This window comes from Mustela lutreola, chromosome 2 (genome assembly GCF_030435805.1).
Source record: "Mustela lutreola isolate mMusLut2 chromosome 2, mMusLut2.pri, whole genome shotgun sequence".
Classification (NCBI taxonomy): domain Eukaryota; kingdom Metazoa; phylum Chordata; class Mammalia; order Carnivora; family Mustelidae; genus Mustela; species Mustela lutreola.
In genome coordinates, this window is record NC_081291.1 from 71858772 (window position 1) to 71878404 (window position 19633).

The 19633-nt window shown below is 53.2% G+C and overlaps 1 protein-coding gene across 3 annotated transcripts in view; it reads right to left on the reverse strand.

The window, feature by feature from the left end:
* Positions 1-4028: 4028 nt before the first annotated feature.
* ANO10 (anoctamin 10) overlaps positions 4029-19633 on the reverse strand; it is a 236668-nt gene continuing 221063 nt past the window's right edge. For all 3 annotated transcript variants that reach the window (XM_059162278.1, XM_059162279.1, XM_059162276.1), the window contains one exon: positions 4029-4642. In XM_059162278.1, the coding sequence (XP_059018261.1) occupies positions 4577-4642 (66 nt within the window). In that variant the 3' untranslated portion in view covers positions 4029-4576. The remainder of the gene's footprint in view (positions 4643-19633) is intronic.

Consider the following 19633-nt stretch of genomic DNA (forward strand, 5'->3'; position numbering starts at 1 on the left):
TGCTCCCCCCGAGGGGCAGCAGACCTAGACTAAACCTGGCTGCGCCCCCTGTGTCCTCCTTCCTGGCCTCGGAATGATCAGGGTTAGGGAGAGAGGACAGTGAGGGGGGAATGGGCCATGTGCTCTGGCCACTTTGTGCCCTGTGTCCCCCTTCCCCAGGCTAGAGAGGAGGCCAGAATGCCTGCGGGCCCTGTGTCATCAGCGTGATCCATGCCACACACAGAGCATGAGGCCGCCATCCCTTTTGGACTTGTTTACTCATCATGTGAAGCCCATATACCAGTCAGCAAAGAGATCAACACCCCCGTCTTCTCCTAACCAGCCCAAATGTCCCAGGGGCCTGTAGCAGGCCGGGGCACATGGGGGTCCCCACAGCTGGCACCCTGGGAGTTGGGAGACCTCTGCACCACCTCCTATTCAGGCCCCGGGGCCCCGGTGGTGGGTGGGGAAGTTCCCCACCTGGCACCATGCAGACAAGGAATGGGGGAAGGAAGCTGGCTACTTCTGGGGAGAAACCAGAAAGGCCTCTGCCCCAGCTGTGGTTCTCAAACCTCAGTATGAGTGGCGTTGACTGCGGGCATCTTCAGAGATGCAACTCTGGGGCCAACCTGTTCATATCCTTGTCCTCAGGCCCAAAGGGCAGGGAGCAGGGCACCTGCTTGAACAATATCCAGGGGCTACATTCATGGGGTCAGTGGAGGGGACACAAACATCCTCTGAGCAACTTAAGCCAGTCCCACCGCCACAGGGCCCAAGTCCTCGCCTCACTGCCCATCCGGGATGGGTCTGGGTGGGGCCCCCTGGCTGGCTTGCCAGTGTCCCATCGCCTTCCCAGGTGCCCACTTCTGCATGGATGAGAAGACCATCAATGGGCCTTCAACAGGACCAGAAAAAGTGTCTTCCTTCCCCTGAAAAGGCCGTGGTCCCTCTTGTGACTGGGACTAATGGATGATCCCAAGCTGAAGGATACACAGCTGCCCTGGCTCGGGGGCCCCGTCTTTCCTCCAGGCTCCGGTGGCCTCCTGGAGGTGCTGGGGGCTCCAGGCTCATGCCCCCCACTCTTCAAGCCCCCCTAGGGGGAGTGTGGGGGACAGGGAGCCAAGCCTGGCCTGCTTCTTCAGACTTGGCCTTGTTGCCTGCTATCGGCCAAGAGTTGGGGCCAGGTACTGTCCTCGCAGGGTCGTGGGATTCTTGGAATTACTCAGCTGGAGGATCCCAGGCCTTCTTCCTTCTGTGGCTAGTTTCCTGGGGAAGAAAGCGTGGGAGCTGCTGAGGAGAGCGTGGGAGGCGGACAGCTCTGTGCCGGCTGTGGTAGTATCCTGGCAGTTGCGGGCCCACGAGCAATGTGGAGAGTGGCTGCACTGCTAGGGGAACCCTGTGTGCCTCAGCTTCCTCATCTATAAAAGAGAACAATAGAAGGAAACCGAGGCCCGCGTGGTGTGTCAGGGAGGGCAGTGGGCTCCTGGCCTCCAGCTTCATCGTAGGGCTGGGTATCCCTAGGTATCCTGGCTTCTGGTTTCCTCCCCTAAGCCACTAATATAAAGAGTTGTCCTCAAGTCTGAGCGTCTGAGCTGCTGCTGAGGAGTGGGGCAGTGAGGCCTTCAGGAGGGACAGGAAGGTCCACACTGTCTGACTCCCTCTCCCCAAGGCTGCAGCCGGGGCTGGACTCGGCCAGCAGAACCCCGGGCCTCATCAGAACGACACTCCAGGGTCTCTGTGGCACCTGTGTGGCGTGTGACAGCTCAGCTGTCTGCTGGGGTGCCCAAAGATGTCCCACAGGGGGTGTGAGGAGAGTTGGGCTAAGGCGTGATCCAGGCCATGGCCAAACCGTACCAGGGTCAAGGCCCACCGACAATCTATGGGCTTAGGGACAATCAGCATCCCAGGGCCTCAGCGAGGGGAGTGGGGTGGATGGTGGGGAGCATCGGCCATGGGGAGAGACTGCTGGGTGCCTTCCCCAGTGGGGTGTGCAGAGCCTCCTAGCGAGTTGGGGCAGCAGTCCCCAGCCCTTTCCAGCCCAGCAGGGGCCATGGTCCCCTTGGGGCCGAAGTGTTTTTTCGCTGTCCTCCGGGAAAGCCAGGGCGACTAGGCCTGGGGTCCTGATACTCGGGTTCCACATCCTCTGCTGACCACAGTGTGGGCAACCCCTCTGCCCGCCCCTGAGAAACCCGGGGCTGGACTCCTGAGGTTCCTGCTTGTCTGAGCCCGATCCACCCATGGGGAGCTGCTGCTGGGGCCCGCGTTGGTGCTGCTCCCTCATGGGATGGCCAGACTGGGGCCGGCGACCCGGAGTCCACGTGTGTCAAGGCAGGTGGGGGCTTCCTCTCATGCTTGCTCTAGGGAATGGGTGGGCTGCAGACGTGGGAGCAGGGTGCTCACTCGCTGCCGTCCTCAGGGACACTGGGAGAACTGGGGAACAGAGCAGGGAGGCCCGGGGCAGTGGGCATGAGGCGGGGCAGGGCTATGGCTTGCTCTGTAGGCGGGGGTCAGGCCAGAAACAAGAGAACAAATCAGCGGGCAGAAAAGTGGAGGGAGCAGCAGCGCAGAGCCCAGGCTGTGGCAAGCAGTGCTGGGTGGGGACAGGGCAGTGTGGTCCTCCATGTCTCTCTCCACTCAGGAGGATAAGGGACCCCAGAGAGTGGAGCAGTGAAAGGTCCTGGCATCTCCCATGTCTGCTCCTGAGTACCCTCCGTAAGCTGGAAGGCACGGAGCATCTCTGGGGCCAGCAGGCCTACACAGCACCCCCTACCCCCCACCTCCATTTGACATAACCTGGCTGATCCCACGTCTAGCCTCTGTGTCCCTGTGGCCCCAGTGGAAGTGAGTCCTGTGCACCCTGGCCTACCCCAGAGGCACCGTTTGCCCTCAACAGGGCAGGCTGCACCCTGGTTAGGCACTGCGCTTCTGCCGGTGGTACCAAAGAAGGGCACAGGGAGGTTCCTGGGTGAGGAGGGCCAGTCTGGAGAGTGGCCACTTGCAGCTGGGAGCCCAGGGGCAGGGAGTTAACTCCTGTTCATGGTCAGGACCTGTGGGAGACCAAGAGCTGGTCCAAGGACCTTGTCGACACCTGCCCCTTCTGCAGCAAACACAGCACTCAGGCTAGACTGTGAGGAAGCTCCTGGGGACTCGGCTTACTGCCACAGCAGTGGCGGCCATTCACCAGGGCTTCAGAACCTGAGCATGTTCTAGAAAGTCTTCATCAAGCCTAGAACCACCACTGGATAGTAGGGCCCTGGAGTGCCTTAGACCAAGCAGCAGTTGGGTAGAGCCGACTCAGAGAGGTCCATGCTGACTTGGCAGTCTGGCAGGACCAATGTGACCACACTGAGGGGCAGACGGGAGTGTAAGGCCTTCCAGCCAACTGCTGAACGGGCCCACTGAGGCCATCTCCACTCTGAGGTGCAGGAGAGAATCAAGGCGCTTGGCTTCTGAGGCAGACAGGACTAGACGGTCCTCAGTCTCTTTCCCCAGCTGTTCTTTCCCTGGTGGAAGGAAGGGCCCATGGGTCTGTGGTGGCCCGTTGTGAGGAACATGGGCCCAGGCACAGAGGGTCCGACTGCTGCACAAGGCTGAGCCCGAGAGCTGGCAGGGAAAGGGAGCCAGGCTCTGCCCTCCTGGGTGGTCCTTGTGGTCAGACCAGGTAAGACACAGCCAGGGGAGCAGCCTGAGCTCCAGGGTTACCGCTTTTGTGCCTGTGAAAGAGGTGTGTGCTGCCCTCTGGGCACAGGCAGGGGGTAGATGGCACCCCTGGGCAGAAGCTCTCTTCTGTGGGGGGTGAGCCCACACCAGGGTGCCGGGTGCCACGGGCATGAAAGCAGCCCCAGGGGCCCTTGCATTCCCACGAGGGGACAGGCTCCAGTGGCAGCGGAACCTCCTGAGAACTGGCTGGGCCTGGCCACAGACTTTGGAAGTGGCACACAGGTGCCCAGCCTCCAGCAGAGCCCCACTCTCAGCTCAGAGCTCTAACAACCTGACTAGGGCTCGTTTCAGAAGGAGGGCCTTTTCAGTGCACGTGCGGTAAGCAGGAGTCAGAGAGGTACGTGTCGCCTTTAATAGCTCAGTTACTATGGTTTTTGTTGAGAAAGGGTCTGTTCACATACTGCAAAGGAGAACCAGGCAAGAGGTATCTGGAGCTGTCCAGGTGCTGGAAACACTGGCTCGCCCCTATCCCTCTGCACGGAGGTCCCGCAGGAAGCCCCCGCTCTTGGCCTGCTGGTGGCCCGCTGGTGGTGCGGTGGGCACACGCCCTGACCCGCTGCCCAGCCCCCAGGGCTGACCACCGCTGTGAGGGGCGCACGGGGAGCAGCAGTCCACTGCAAGCCAGGCTCTGGGCCTCGGTCGTGCTGCTGCAAGGGCATGGGGGCCCTTTGCAGGGACAGGAAGGAAGGGGGAGGCTGGGCATGGCACTAGGAGGGGTTGGGTCTCAGCTCCCTTTTCCATGGCCCACACCGGGACACCGCAGAGGGGAGGAGGGGACTGCTGCTACTTGTGGCCACGCCCTGGGTCTGGGTTCAGGGGCCGCCATGTTGCTCCAGGTGCCCCTCTGCCCTCGGCTCAGGGTGGCCCGGGTGGGCGCTCAGGCCTCCTCCTCATTGCCTTCCCTTGAGTCCTCCTTCAGGTTCTGGGCCATGAGCTTCATTTGCTGTTGAGAGAACACAGAACAAGGAGTGAGCCATGCCAGTTTACATGGTGGCCCCCGGGAGGGAGGGACACAGACTCCTGCCCCTGCTGTGAGAGGCCCTGGGTGGTGGTGTCCCTTGAGCTCCATCACAGCACACTCTGTGGCCTGAGAAGCCGGGAAGTGGGGGTGCTCTGACACTGCCCATGGTCTCCCCAGAGTGCAGAGCCCCCAGTTCTGACCCTGAGGAGATGGGAGCCTGCAGGCATAGGCTGGGAACATCGTGTTGTGTGAACCTCCTAGCCCAGTGGGGAATCTACTGAGGCAGAAATGAGAAACAGCAGCCGGAATCTCCTCCTCCCTGGATCCCCAGGGCCGGGGGGAGGGGAAAGGGCAGAACAGGGGCCTAGAGCACTGACTTGCGGCCAAGTCCTTGCTCTGTGCCTGTAAACTTGGTGACCCTGGCAAGTGGACCTCTCTGAGCCTTTGTTTCCACATCTACACGTGGGCAGCCACGGTGCATGTTTGCAAGGTTGACACGGGGGTCACTGAACATGAAGTCCCTGGCCCAGAGCAGATACGCCAGAACAACAGACATTTTCACCAGGCCTCTGACCCTAGGGCCACAGGACCATTCTGAGCCATTGAGCCATCCAGAGCCATCAGGGCCATCCTATGAAATCTCCCAGAGAGCCAGGCCGAGACGGAGGGGCAGCCTGTCAGGCTTGCAGAGAGGAGCCCACAGCCAAGGCAGCTGGGGGTGAGGAGGTCCTGCTGCTCCCAGTCCTGGGGCGCCCCTTGCCTGTCCCCAAGAACCCTATAGCTCCCAACCCCCTCTGTCCCGTGGGTGCTGGAAAATATGACTATAGCTCTGCCCTGTTTGTTGAAAAAAATGAATAACTCCTTTGGAATTTGGCTTAAAATACACACACTGATTTTTGATAACAGTTATTTACTTCTGGGAAAGACATAGCTCTGAGCACAAGCACTGCCGCTGCTCCAGGTAGCTGGTCCCTCTTGGGGGCCCCCAGCACCACCCAGGGCTGGACACAATGCCATGCTCTCTCTGTTTCAGGGAGAGGAGTCCCATTCATACTCTGGAGTCAAATGCCTCTGCCTCCTGATTCAACCCCGTTTCACCCAGTGAGAATCCTTTAGATCTGTAGTACCTCGGGGGACCCCTGTTCACTCCGGACAGTCACCTTCTCTGAGTCTAGTGGCTGCCCCTCCCCCCATAAGCTGTATAGGGGACTGCCTACACAGGAACAGGCTTCAGGGGATGGCTTTTATGGGGAAGGGGGCAGGTGGGTCACGGGGACCAGTGAGCTCCTGCTGCACGGGCCACAGCATTTCCCCAAGCCTCCCCACAGGGGCCTACGCCAGCCTCAGGCCCCACGGCTGCAGGGTCTACACAACCTTCAGCCTGCCAGGGTGACAGTGACCGCCTGATTTAGTTCTCAGGGCTGGAGAAGCAAAACTGCCAGGCCATGTGAGAGTCTCCCGGAAGTTACATAGTGCATCTGCTCCCTTTTCTGTGGCTACTAGCACTTCTTGTCCTCTAACAAGGCCACTTCTCCTGTTAACTGCCGATGTAAAACACAATCATAAGGTCACTGCTGACTCTTCTAGTTGATGTCAATTAACACTTAATGAGACCTTTTCAAATGTCTTTTTGTAAGAGAATATGAGTCTATTTCCTGATTTGACAAGCAGCCATAAGAAATTAAAGGCTAAATAACATTAACTAAACTAGAACTAGAATGAGGATAAACTATTCCCTAGCTTGTCATGGAATCTTCTAGCCAGGCCTCCCTAGCATTCTACATGGGGAGGTAAATCAAAGCGGGCTTTGGTCCAAAGGAGCCTGTGAGGCTCCCTGCAGGGTGCAAGCTGTTCTCCCATTGTGTGTGTGGCTATGCCAACAGGTGAAGGATCACAGAGCTGTCTTCAGATCTCTAAGGAGGGGGCGTCCTGCCCCACAGTGGCCAGGAGGAGGTTTATGTCTGACATGCCCTCTCCCCTGGATGACCCAGGCCAAGGTAGGAGCTTCACTCAGGACCGGGGAGGGATTCAGAACCCACCACCCCACCTGTGGCACTGCCCTGCTCAGGGTGGCTCCTGAGGACAGGGGATGTATGGAAGGTCATGGGCTATGCACACTGAGCTGCGCTACTGGGAGCAAAGGCAGGAATGCTGGCCAGGGACCCCACCATCCTGTCAAACCTCAGCCCAGGCAGCAGGAGTACTTGTCTCTACAAGTGCAGAGACCATGCCCCTCCCTCTGCTGGGTCTGGCCAAGCCTGCCCACGGCCCTTCCCCTCAGTGGTGGGTCCCTCAGGGCCTGATCTGCCTTGTGGAGTGTCCTGACCCCCACAGGAAACATGACCTATGGTGGATGGGAAGACTTGAGCTCCCCAGGCCTTTGCCAGTGTAGGGCTGAGCATCCTGGCTGCAAGGGGGGGGCAGATGCTTGGCTCGTCTCCTGCATCTCCTGTCCTCCCTGCCGGACGTGGTAGCCAGGGGCCGAAGCAGAACTTCAGGCCCTATGGCTCAAGCCCAGAGAAACATCGCAGCAGTTTAGAAGAAACAAGCTGCAGCAGCCTGCTTGCCACAGAAGGAGACTTAAACTGGTTTTGAGGTCAGTGAGTGACAGCCAGGCCATTCCTCCACTGCGCCTTGAGACAGGTTCTCTCAGGTAAGCCAGCTGCTGTCCATTACTCACGGGGCTAGATCTCCTCTATCTGCAGTCATGAACTTGGAAAAGAACCCTAACCCCACCATTCTGGTGCAGAGGAGCCAGGAGGCTGAGCCCCAGTCCACTCTGCTTGCCACATCTTCCCTTATTGTGGAAGACCGTGAGCATTTGCAGAATAAACTCCAGAAGCACGGATTTTCTACTCTGGAAGAACCTTGATAATCATTCAGTCCTGTGGCCACTTAAGAGCCTGGGGCGCCTGGGTGGATCAGTTGGTTGAGTGACTGCCTTCGACTCTGGTCGTGATTCCAGGGTCCTGGGATCAAGCCCCATGTTGGGCTCCTTGCTCGGCGGGGAGCCTGCTTCTCCCTCTCGCTCCACCTACTACTCTGCCAGCTTGTGCTGTCTCTCTCTCCGTCAAGTCACACACACACACAAAAAAGCCTGGAGTGCCTCTTAAATGTCAACTCACTGGCCCCTCCCTGAGGCATGGCTAACTTCCGTGTCTGAAGTGGGGTCCAAAGTCTCTGAATTTTAACAAGCCCTCAAAATTTCTCCCGACTTGGGAGACTCTGATTTGTTGCCTGCCATCTCTCACAAATCAGTAAGCTGGAGTGGAGGAGGATGAGCAGGTCCCTTCCAGGCCACACTGTGGGCTCAGGCCAGGAGGCACAGAGCAGCCCTCTGGCACCGGGCTGCCTCCTGCAGCCGCCCGGCTCTTTGGCTGCCTCTGCTCTTTAGCAGCCCTGCTTAGGGGATGCGGTGGGAGGGAGCAATATTATCCCCTAAATAAACAAACAAACCTGGCTTCTTTAGAGATTCTTAAAGTCTTATTAAAAATATAAGAAAGATAATAGCACTAACTTCTTCCCTACAAAAAGCATCAGAATGAAGAGAATGAAATCTTCCCCAATCGTGCCTCATTAAAACACTCATGATCCGAATAATTCTTTAAAAAGCCCAGACTGACTTCTTGCATCATTATTTGTAATGATTATCAGAGGAACCTAATCATGAAGTGTGTTGTTCAAATGCACGGCCTAACAGAAGAAAGGAAACATAATCGGATCCATTTTTCCCTGCAGAGAAGCACAGAAGTACTTCCTGAGCCCTGCAGTGCTTTCCACAGACCTGGGACGGCCCTTTCCCCCCTCCTGGGCTGGTAGCAGGGACTCTTTCTGGCTGACCCCGCAGTCAGCTCCGGGATCTTTCTATTCACAGCACTCAGGAAATCACAACCAATGGATTACATTATTGCCCAATAGGAAATCTGTTAGCAGCTACTCCATTACCCCTTCCCCTCAAGAGCAACAACCACCCACAGAAAGACTATTTGGGCAGCTCCTGGCTGAAGGACAGAGAGAGCCTGTGCATTCATCTCTTCCTGTTTACTGGAAGCTTCACTGGCCAGGGGCTGGCTCTGTGCAGAGCTCAGAGGCTGCCATGTGGCTGGCTGCTGGCCTCACGGGCTCAGACAGGCACTGTGTTCCTGGGCCGGTTCAGTCCAGCAACGGCACCTGTGGCACCCAGCTCCCCTGAATCTTGCCTGTGGCCTCGCATGTGGAGGCCTGGTGATAGCACCACTGCGAGAGCATGGCCCCCTCCCCACCTCCAGGCTGATGTAACTGGCTCCCCCAGGGCGAGCCTATCACAAGGCGAAGGTGGGGTGGAAGGAAGCCGCTACAGCTCTAGGGAGCAGGAAGAAGTAGGCCTGGAAGCCTCCCTTGGGCACAGCCCTGTCCATGCATGCCTCATTAGCACAAGTGAGGTCTTCTCTGTGTCATTCACTGACGAGGCTGAGGCTAAGCAACTTGTCTGAGGTCCTGTAGCTAGAATCAGGGCAAATTTAAGCAAGGGCCTGGCTGTTCAAGTGAAAAAGAAAGTAAAGAATGGGACATTTCACACACACACAAAATTTTTTAAGTCAACTCTACACCCAGCATGGTGCTCAAACTCATAACCCCAGTGATCAAGAGTTGTGTGCTCATCTGACTGACCCAGCCAGGTGCCTCAAGACTCTTTTTATTTGTTACATCTAGAGGAAAGCTTACCTCAAACAAGCAGGATTTTGGACATACTCTAATACAATTATGAAACACTCCAACTCTGCCCTGAGCCTGGCAAGCTGACAAGCCCCACCGTATTGGGGGAAGGGCAGGAGGAGCAGGGGTAGTGGTCCTTCAGGCTGTCCTGTGGGCATTGCCTATGCCACCTCTCCCTCTGGGAGTGGCCTGGTTCCTCAGTATTTGACAAAACGTACAAAACGTGAGGTCTGCTGACCATTAGACACGCTAGCGTCCTAAGTCCCATGTCCTCACCTCTGCCAGCTGCTCTCACAGTCACCTCATCTCAGGGGCCACAACCACCTGCTTGCTCAGATCAGAACTGGAGCCCTTATGGTGGGTGCCTCTGTGCTCCTCCTCGGTCTTCAGTCCTCCATGGAGCCCTGCTCACCCCACCTGCCCAGCACACCTCCTGCTGCCAGTGCTGGCCTCCCACTCCTCAACGTTGTCATCCAAACACAGCCCAAGCCAGGTTTTAAAACAGGGGACAAGAACATGCAACCACAGAGGCTTCCCAGAGGTTCTGGACTCAACCCCAGGTCGCTCAGCCCAGAAGGGCTGTCTGTCACCTTCACCCTCCACCGTGATTCCTGTGCTCCACACACACCATCTGCTTTTGTCAGTGTTTGTGTGAGGGGTTTTCCTGCTTTGATGTTCTATCCCACACAGTGTGGACTCTCTGGAGAGGGCGCATGGATCTGTCCCCACAGCCCACAACACAGCCCTGTGAGCTAGAGCCTGCACCCCGCCAATACGGGTGGAAGGGAGACCACAGCCTGGAGCTCTGGGCAGCCAGCATGATCACTGTTCAGCCCAGAGCTTGCCATGACTGCAGTGAACTGGGGAGTCTTCCTTTCTCGCGGGTATGTAGAGGAGACACACTCATATTCTTTAAGGCAACATCACTATCTGGATCACAGGTCTGTCTGGCACATGTATGGTGTCCCAAAAAGCACAATGCAGCGTGAGCTTTGTCAGAAGGCCCAGGATATCATTCAGAGGCCAGTTACCTGCCCTGGTAGCAATGCAGGTCTGGGCCCCTTAGGCCCGTGGCTCAGTGGGAACAGGAATTGTGGTTCCCCCAAGCCCTCAGGTGTGGTTCTGGCTCAGGGGTCTGCAATGACAGCTGGGGAGGTGGAGGGAGGAGCAGGATCAAGGGCCACCAGGAAGGCTGCGGATGACCAGCTTGATCCCAGCTGGAAACGAAAACCCTCCAAGATAAAAAACCCAGCTCTAAAGAGGCTTCAGGACCTGGTGGCCCAGCCCAGCTCACCCAAAGGGTGACATTCCAGAGCCCACGAGTTCATTAATTGCACAGGCTGACCCTGGGGAGTATAAAGTCAGTTTAACATTAAAAAATATTTTATCTACTTTTAAAATTATTGTTTGGGTCCTGCTTTCTCTGTGTAATTGAGATTCAGAGCTAAATTTCCAAAAGCAGAAATTAAAGGCTCTTAGAAGGAAAACTCCATAGATAGCCTGAGAATGTAAACTATTTTCTATAGAGTGTGAGGGGCCTGCAGCAGCCATCCCCAGATATGCACTAATTTGGATGCTTCTGGAATCGGAGAGCCAAGTACGACCTATTAGCCACAGCCATCTCTGAAACCTGGGCTGCAAAAATTATGTGTTTGCTAAAGCTATGGAGTTCTATAGGTGGCTACAAGTTGCTGAATGCACACAAAAATGACAAAGTGAAATCGATGAGAGACCGGCCTACCTCGCTGGGTTTGGGAAGTGCAGAAGGCCCTCGTCTGGGCTGCTCATGGCCTCTGTCCTTCCACAGTCCATCAGTGTGTAAGGGCCTGGTTAGCCAGAGGAACTTAGTTGCAAACCCCGGATATAGGGGAGGGCCAGGCCGGATGGAGACATCCAATCGGTGGGGCGTGCATATATTTAATGTGGTGAGTTGAAATCCCATTGGCCACTTGTGTGTGGGCCGGGCTCAACCACCTCTGTAAAGTTTAGTCTGTGAGGCTGGGGTGGGGGGAGTAGTAGGAGGAGCCAGAATAGCCGTTGGAGTAGTAGGAGGAATTAGAATAGGAGTTAGAATAGCTGTTAGGATAGTCGTTAGAATAGCCATTAGGGTAGTCCTCGGGAGAGTCAGAGCATCGTGGTCATCGTGGTCGTAGGGAGCATTGTGGTCATCCTGGTCATCGTAGTCATAGGTAGCAGCGCCATGGCGAATAGCCTCTCTGCCAGCAGCCTCGCCATAGCGAGCGGCGGCCCTGCCGCGAGCAGCCTCACCACCCTGGCCTCAGCCCTGCCACGACGAGGCTGCTCTGGGCCGCGGTGCCGCGCAAGTGGCCTCAGAGCAACATCATTCTGGGAAGTGGCCCCATCCGGGGAGTGACCTCGTCAGCAGCGGCCTTGTCCTGGGAACGGCTTTGTCCAGAGTGGTCTCTTCTTAGGAGCGGCCCTGTCTAGGGAGCGACCTCGTCAGCAGCAGCCTCGTCCTGGGAGCGGCCTTATCTGGAGTGGCCTCATCTGCGGAGTGGCCTCGTCCAGAGCGGCCTCATCCAGAGCAGCCTTCTTGGGAGTGACCTTGTCGGGGTCATCATCGTTGTCTCTTCATAAGAGATGGCCCCTACAAGTCAGTTTGATTTCTATGCGTGGCGCGAAATAAAGCTTTGTTTAATTTTCACTTTGTGTCAGTCTCGTTCCTTTGATCTCGGACATCATGGACCCTAACATAGTGGGTTCTGGTATTTTTTATGAGGTATGGGTCCCTAAATGCGATCCTCTCACTTATCCAAAATTCGCATGAGATCACCAAGCGATGAATGCAGCAGACCCTTTGCTGACACCTGGGCTTTCAGCATGCAACGGGCACACTCCAACGATATGGTTCTGCAGGGACTGTGGAGCACAGGCAGGTGTGTCCCGAGCGTTAGCCCCATGCTTTAGGCATGTTCTCTGTACTAGCTTCATGTTATTCTTGGCAACTTACTCCCTGCGTGCCCATTTCCTGCACTTTTAACTCTGCTTGTATATCCAAACTCTTTTTCCCTCCTGCTTTATTTATTTCACTTTCAATGTCTGTTTCATTCTATTGTTTTTGTGTAACTTAGTGACCAAAAATTACATCACAATACATACCAGACGCTCTTCTAAATGCTATCTATTTACTCCTTTGCTCCTCAGAACCACCCTATGAGAAACATCACATTGTCATCATGTTTAAGACAGAATCGAGGCCCAGGGAGGCTGAAAATCCTGCCCAAGGTCACACAGCCTGTCCAAGGTCACACAGCGCCCAGGAGGTTTGAGCCCAGCCTGCTGCTGCATCTCTGGTTTCACGCTGTTATGTCACGCCTAGCCCCCTGCACTGGGAGACTCAGGGTCAGCTGGCTCCCACTTCCATCTCAGGAAGGTTTGCTGAGATCTTTCTGATTCTTGGTAAGGTCTCAATTTTTTTTTTCCCATCCCACCTGGCTCAGAGTCTCAGAGTCTGGCTCCAGAACCCACCACGTTAACCCCTCTCCTGACCTGTAAGCACAAATTCAAGCAAGGTTTTAAAAAGTTGCTTACAGTGCCAGGAAAGAAGTTTTAAGAGTTAAATTTTTTAAGAAGGCACACATCTTTGGCTTTTTTTCCCCTGTTTTTTTAAACGGAAAGGCCTCTGAAGGGCACACGAAGCCAGCGAATGAGGGAAATGTTGTGGGAATGTTAGTTGGCAAAATCACAAGTGCTCTAACAGCTCTAACAGGGGAAGAAGGCTAGCGATGGGTGAACCGTTAAGGAGAGCCCCTCCAAGAAGGAAAATGGAAAGAGCCAGGACTTAAATATGGCAACAAAGTGCAGTTTAGCAAGCACAGAAAGGGGAGTACAGACAGTCATACATTATTCAGGAACAACCAAGGTTAAAATAAGCGATGTCTCCTTCGTTAGATAAGGAGAGAAAACTGGTAACAGATGTTGCTTAAAAGGCAGCTGAACTGAATGGATGCATTTTGAAAACACCCAGACCCAAGTGTAGAGAAGAAGGATGGCTGGGCCCTGGAGTGCCTGGGGACATCCACAAAGGGGAGACAGCCCAGCAGCAGCCTGGGCCGAAGGTGTTAACCCTGCTGTCTACATGGCTCGCCATGGGGGTCAGGTCAGAACGCAGATGGAATATGTGGAATAGAAATGTCATTAGAAATAACAAGAGCCAGAGTCCCTGAGATCAAAAGCAAGCTATGAGTAATTCTAAGGAAATAAGAGAATATATAGATAAGACACTCAGTACTTCTGGAACGGCCATCCACAGAGTGCATATCATGACCACAGAAGAAGGAGGAGATAAAAGGGAGGGTGAGGAAGACACAGAATGGGAGCTCTTGGCAAGTTACAGAAGTCGGATGAAGGGGCCACCAATTCTGTCTGAGAAAGGGGAAAAAAGCATTTTGCGTTTTGATTAATAATCACATAAAAAGAATATGGTGGGGGTACTTAGAGGGCTCAGTCCGTTAAGTGTCTGACTCTTGGTTTCGGCTTAGGTCACCATTCTCAGGGTCGTGAGATCGAACCCTGTGCCGGCTGCATACTCAGCACAGAGTCTGTTTGGGATTCTTCCCCCTTTCTCACTCTCCCTATTACCCCCCTTTCTTTCTTTCTTAAATAAATAAATACATAAATAAAATCTTTAAAAAAAAAGTATGGTGGTCAGTTTGCCTCAAATCAGGGGACAAATAACTAAATTTCCTTTATAAATTGAGTTCCTTTTCGAATGGCACCTTTCACTGAAAGAACTAGGTCTCCAGGCGTGATGTTATTTTGCAGTGAAGCGCAGGAGTCAGCCCTCCATCCATTCCATCTGCTACAATATGGTCCTGGGCAGTTAGTTCGTCAGAAGAGAGGGAGGGGGATTAATCTGATAGCTCTTCATCACCTGCAATACTAAATACCGTGATGTTACTTTACCAAGACAGGACTCCTGTGCTTCCGATCACCCAGATGACCAAGTGTCTGCAGGAGGCACTTCCTGGACAAGACTGTCACAGTGTCCCCTACTCAGGAACTGGCCTGCTCTTGATCTGACTGTAGGAAGGATGTGCTGGGTCTTCAGGATTTAACTCCCTCTTTGTCCGGAAGCCCTGGGAGCCAAGGAGGGAGGCAGTGTTCTTCTCTCCCTGCATAAGCTTACACACAGGTCACTGGGGTCCCTTAGGAGATGAGACCCAGAGAGATTTTTGGCCAGGCAAGGCATTGTCTTTATCTGCAGGTGCTAGGTGGATAGCAGGGGCATTCCAGGGCTCAGGATGTGAGTGGATCAATAGACAAGGAGAAAGGACAGAAAGCACCCATGGTTCCTCCAAAGAAACCCCCCACAGGCTCACTGAAAGCCATGGCTGAGGGGCATTTAGGGACTGAGCAACTGAAACTTCAACAATTTGGTTGGGTCAAGGTGATACACAAAGGTGTAAGAGCCCCAGGAAGAGAAATCAAAGGTCTCTAACAGGACCTCGACTGTGGGGTGAGTGGGTGGTGTGGATGTCGGTCAGAGGGAACCTGGTGCCCAGCCTTTCGTCCGAGTCCAGAGTCAAGGAGCAGGAGGGGCAGGATTTCACTGTGCCATAAAGCAGAAACCCAGATAGTTTAGAAAATAAAGGGCTGAGGTGAACAGTCCACTGAATTAAATACAGGAGACAGTCTACGCCCCACAGCAGGGTTTCAACCAAAGATATTTTTCAATTTTAAATAAACATTTTTCATTAATATTAAGGGGGAATAATCTTTAATCTAAGAAAATAATGCCATCATTACTAACAAGGAGTGACAGGTCATGAATGGGCATGACCACACAGGGCAAGCTGCCTCACTGCCCCAAAGGCATCTGTACCCCTTCTGTGTGGCTGCCATGGGGGTCTGGGGTATGTGTAAGCACGGAAAGGGCTCCTGTCTGTTGCAGAGTGGTTCCAGCCTTTAGACACACCTCACCCATCACCAAAGCATCTTGTGAAAGATGCTTATAAAATGCATGCTCAATTTCAGACCGCGAAGAAAGCACATGCCACACCCCCTCCCATCTTTAGGATCTTCCCAGAGCAGTGAGGTTGTTTCTCCCCATCTAAATAAACACTGGATGGCTCTTTGATAAACAAAAACATCTCTAGCCTCTGTTAATCTAACAGTTCACAACCAATAACATGACTAAAACCCAACCAATAGTTGTAACATTGACTGCGATTTTGACAAGACCACATTGCCTCCATTGCCTAAGACATTGGTATGTTCCTCTCACCCCAGGTGGGTGAGGGCTGGGGTAGGGCCCCGTCTCCAGCAGGTAAGAACAGCTGCCCTGGGTGCCCATGCTGGGAGCCAGCAGGACTGCCACCATCAGCACCCCTTTGGAGGAGCCTGGACAAGGCTGGAGCCAGGGATGGTCTACTTGATCACACCTGATCTTTTTCTCCAACAAAAACACCTTCAGTGGAAGGTGGGGCTCTAGCCTTCATTCACTGGACATCCCTTTCCCTCAGAACAGCTAAGGCCTACTCATTCCCATCTATTAGCCTCAATAAATGGAAAAATTCCTGCTTTTCACCTCCATCTTTTACTTCACTTTTCTTTCCATCGCCTAATATTCCCTCCTGGGTGAGTGGCAGCTACTGTAACCAGCACTGATGGCTGATTTTGGGTGACAAGAATGTCACCAAACACACAAACACACCTCACTGCTGTGTCTCAGGGTCGTGAGAACATTTAGGCTGTCTAGCGTGTCCTGAAATCTAGAACTGGAGTGACACAACGCTGTCCTAGTTGGTGCCCTTGAAACCTATTCATGGCACCAAACCACCTCTGTCCCAGGGATTTCCATTAACTTTCCTCTGGGGGTGGGGGGGCAGGGTCCAGGTCAGACTTTCTAACAGGTGGAGTGAGAAGCAGACTAGATGACTTTTTTTAAGTTCATGTCTGTGGTATAATATAGGCATGAAATTCACTGCTTCTGTGAGGGAGAAAGGATTTTTTTTTTTTTTTTTTTTTTGCAAACATGTGTCTTAGAGATCAAAGACATCTAAGAACCTAGTGTTACCAGAACACAGAGTTTAGATGAAGAAGAAATGAGAGCATTCATGACTGACACTGCACATACAGTCTAGTCAGACCCCTTGAGGTTTCTCCCAAGTGTGCATGTGCCCCGGGGGAGATGTGACCCAGTAGGTGTTGGTGTTACATGAGCCAAAATGGGGTTTTCTAAATTGCAATGATTACAGTTTCACTGAAATTAATTACAAAACCAATCCTAGGTAAGCCCCTCAGTGTGTCATACACGTACCCCTCTAGGCCTTGAAGAGCAGCACTCCCAGGTATCGGGGAGGCTCTGAAAGGCAGCATGAACAAATGCATGGGCTTAACCCTTTCATGACCCTATTCCAAAGGCTCTTTTATGTTCTCTCCAAGATAGCAGAAGTAGAATAATAGCTACTTTATTATTTTAAATGCAACACCACAGGTTCACTTTGTCCATCTAATGGGAATATGAAAGTTCTTATTGTTCTTAGGCCCTAAATGCACAATGTACAAATGGACTTAGAAGATGTTCTTGGTTGTTTGGGTGAGGCCAATATTACTAAATTCAGGTGTCTTTTGGTTAAAAAAGAAGTTTTACAAATTCAGAAAGAAGAAAAACTAGGACTAAAACGTTGCCATTTTATCTGCATACCGCATTCAGAAGGGCACACAAAATAGGCGGAGAAGTGGTAAAAGGGCACTTCATGAGGCTCCTAGAAATCACTGCACAGAAAAAGCTAGTACCAATACTTCATTCCAATAGCGCCTGGTTCCACTCACTGCTTCCAGGTCTCAAAATGTGACTGCATTTCATGCTGGGAGAGCAGCAAAGGCTTCCTTCTGTTTTCATCACACGCTTTCCAGAATCTGGAAAGTTCTAGAAGGATGGAGTCCAGCCTGTGTGATCAGTGAGGTCTTTAGTGCCAACTCTGGAAGACATCACAGTCACAGTTTGGGTTGAGCTGTCAGCCAGCACAATCCTGCTTAAGCCACGTGGCTGTGGACTTAGCTTTCTAAGCAGGTCCCAGTATTTGGAGTGTCACTCTGCCTCCTTGCTTTGCTATTTAGAAACACGAGCTGATCTACCTAATAGGTGTTGAATTAAACATGTTTTTAAATATTTAGTTCCTTCTCTACCATTACTGCCGTTTCCCTGCGTGAAGCCAAGAACAGCGTATGGCATAGGAGATAAGCTGTTTGCTGACAGGGAAGCACCTGATAAAAGTAATAAAATACAGATGGTTTTTGCCTCTTACCCTGAATGATCTGCAAGTCATTTTGTTAAGAGGGCATGGGATAAATGTTTTAGGCGCACATGGCCAGGTGTTTGTGGGGTGATTCTGTGTCATCTAGCAAAGACCGCCGCTAAAGCACAGTTTGCTCTCATGGGTCTAGGAGGGGGAAGCAAATCAGTGTTTCCATAAGTTGTTTTGGACAAGCCAAAAACCAAGCATGCACCAAATCAAGAATCATCCAGTTGCAGCAGGTTGTGGGTATATACTGTACATTCTTCCCCCCTTTGAATTGAGCATTCTGGGTAAGCATGTGGCAAAGCACATGGGTAAATGTTCTTAACTTCTGTAGGCTTAACTGGAAGGGCCTGAAGACCACTAGAAGAGTAAGACATCCTTAATGGTAACAAAAGCAGCTTGCAAACCAAGATCTGCCACGCCTCAAGAAAGAACTGGTACCAGTATCAAGACTGTCCTGGTGTGCTCCCCCAGCATGCACAGTGCAGCAGCCAGCTGTACCGGGCCGGGAGGAAGTGAGGGCTAACCGCAAGCGGAAAACATGCACGAACCGGAAATTGAACAGAACAAGACAGTGGGTGTGTCAGAGCTGAAGGGCCTCCACACAATGCGAGGACAGCTCTTTCCAAACAAAGACCTCTTCGGGGGCAAAGGCTCACCACCAGCAATGACCCACTGAGAAGGGAGCTCCGCCCACAGGGCTTGAGTTCTTGCCTTCCGGGTCCTCAGGGCAGCAGAGCCCCACTGACCCCACCCATGATAGGTCACTGTGGCACCTGCTAACTACCTCAATGCTGTGAAGCAGCTGCAGCCCCTGGGGGAGCGCGAAAGACCCCGGCGCTTCTGGCTCCAGTGGATACTGGACTGGACCTCGAGCCCACCTCTCCGAGCCCACCTCCAGCCCCACCCTGCCATCTTCACTGGCCCTTTTACCCTGCTTCGGGGCAGGCTGGTGTGCAGGGAGCTCAGAGGGAAGTGGTTCTCTCCTGACCTCTCCAGCACACCGACCTGGCAGCAGCTTCTAGTCCCGGAGTCTCACCTATATGTCTGCATGCCTAGTGCTCTTTGAAGACATGGCATAGCAGGCACACTCCTGGAAGCTTCTCTAGACTGCCACACGCAGGATAGGCAGGCCTCTGTGCACCGGCAAGTAACAACCCGATGTAAGAGCTGTAGGATGTTATCTGTCTGCCCACTGGCCTCCTTGAGGCCGAGTGGGCTTCCAAGGGCAGGGTTGGTCACTGGGGGGATCCAGAGCTCTGAGGTATGGCACTGGAGCCAAACAAGCCAGGCTGGAGAGGGCTTCTGCGCCACTCTGTGCTGAGACCCAGTGTTTCTGCCCTTTACAGTGACCACCAACAACACATCTTGGGAGTCTTCCTTCTTCACTGGGCTGCACTGTCAGACTCCCCATTTGTCACCAAAACTCATCCCTCCAAGGGGCCAGTTCTACAGCTAGAGGAGAACCAAGGGCGGCAGTTAGGGAATGGGCCATGGGACTACCACGGGGACCCGAGGAAGCAAAGTCCAACTGGCAAATTTGATGCTCTACACAGGCAGCTTTAAGAATGAGATAGACTTTCATGTAGTTGGCTCTCAGCCTTACTGACTGACAACCAGAATGTATCTGAGGATCTTTCATAAAATGAGTTTTTCTGGTCCCGTTCACAATTCTCATTTAACAGGTCTGGTGATGGGTCTGAGAAGTGTTTCTCAAACTTTAAATTTTGATACTTCAAACTTACAGAAAAATTGCACACACAGTATTAGGGAGTCAGAAATACTCTTACTCAGATTTACCAACTGCTTTCATTTGCCCTATTTGCTTCATTATCCTCTTTTTTTTTTTTAAGGAGGGACCATTTGATAGTGAGTTGCAGACCATAAGCCCCTTGGCCCCTAAACACATCAGCGTGTATTTCCTAAAATCAAGGCCTGTCTTACATGATAGGGGAGAATGTTCTGTCCCCGAAGTGATTTTGGAGGGTAAAGGAAGTGATGGTACTTTCCT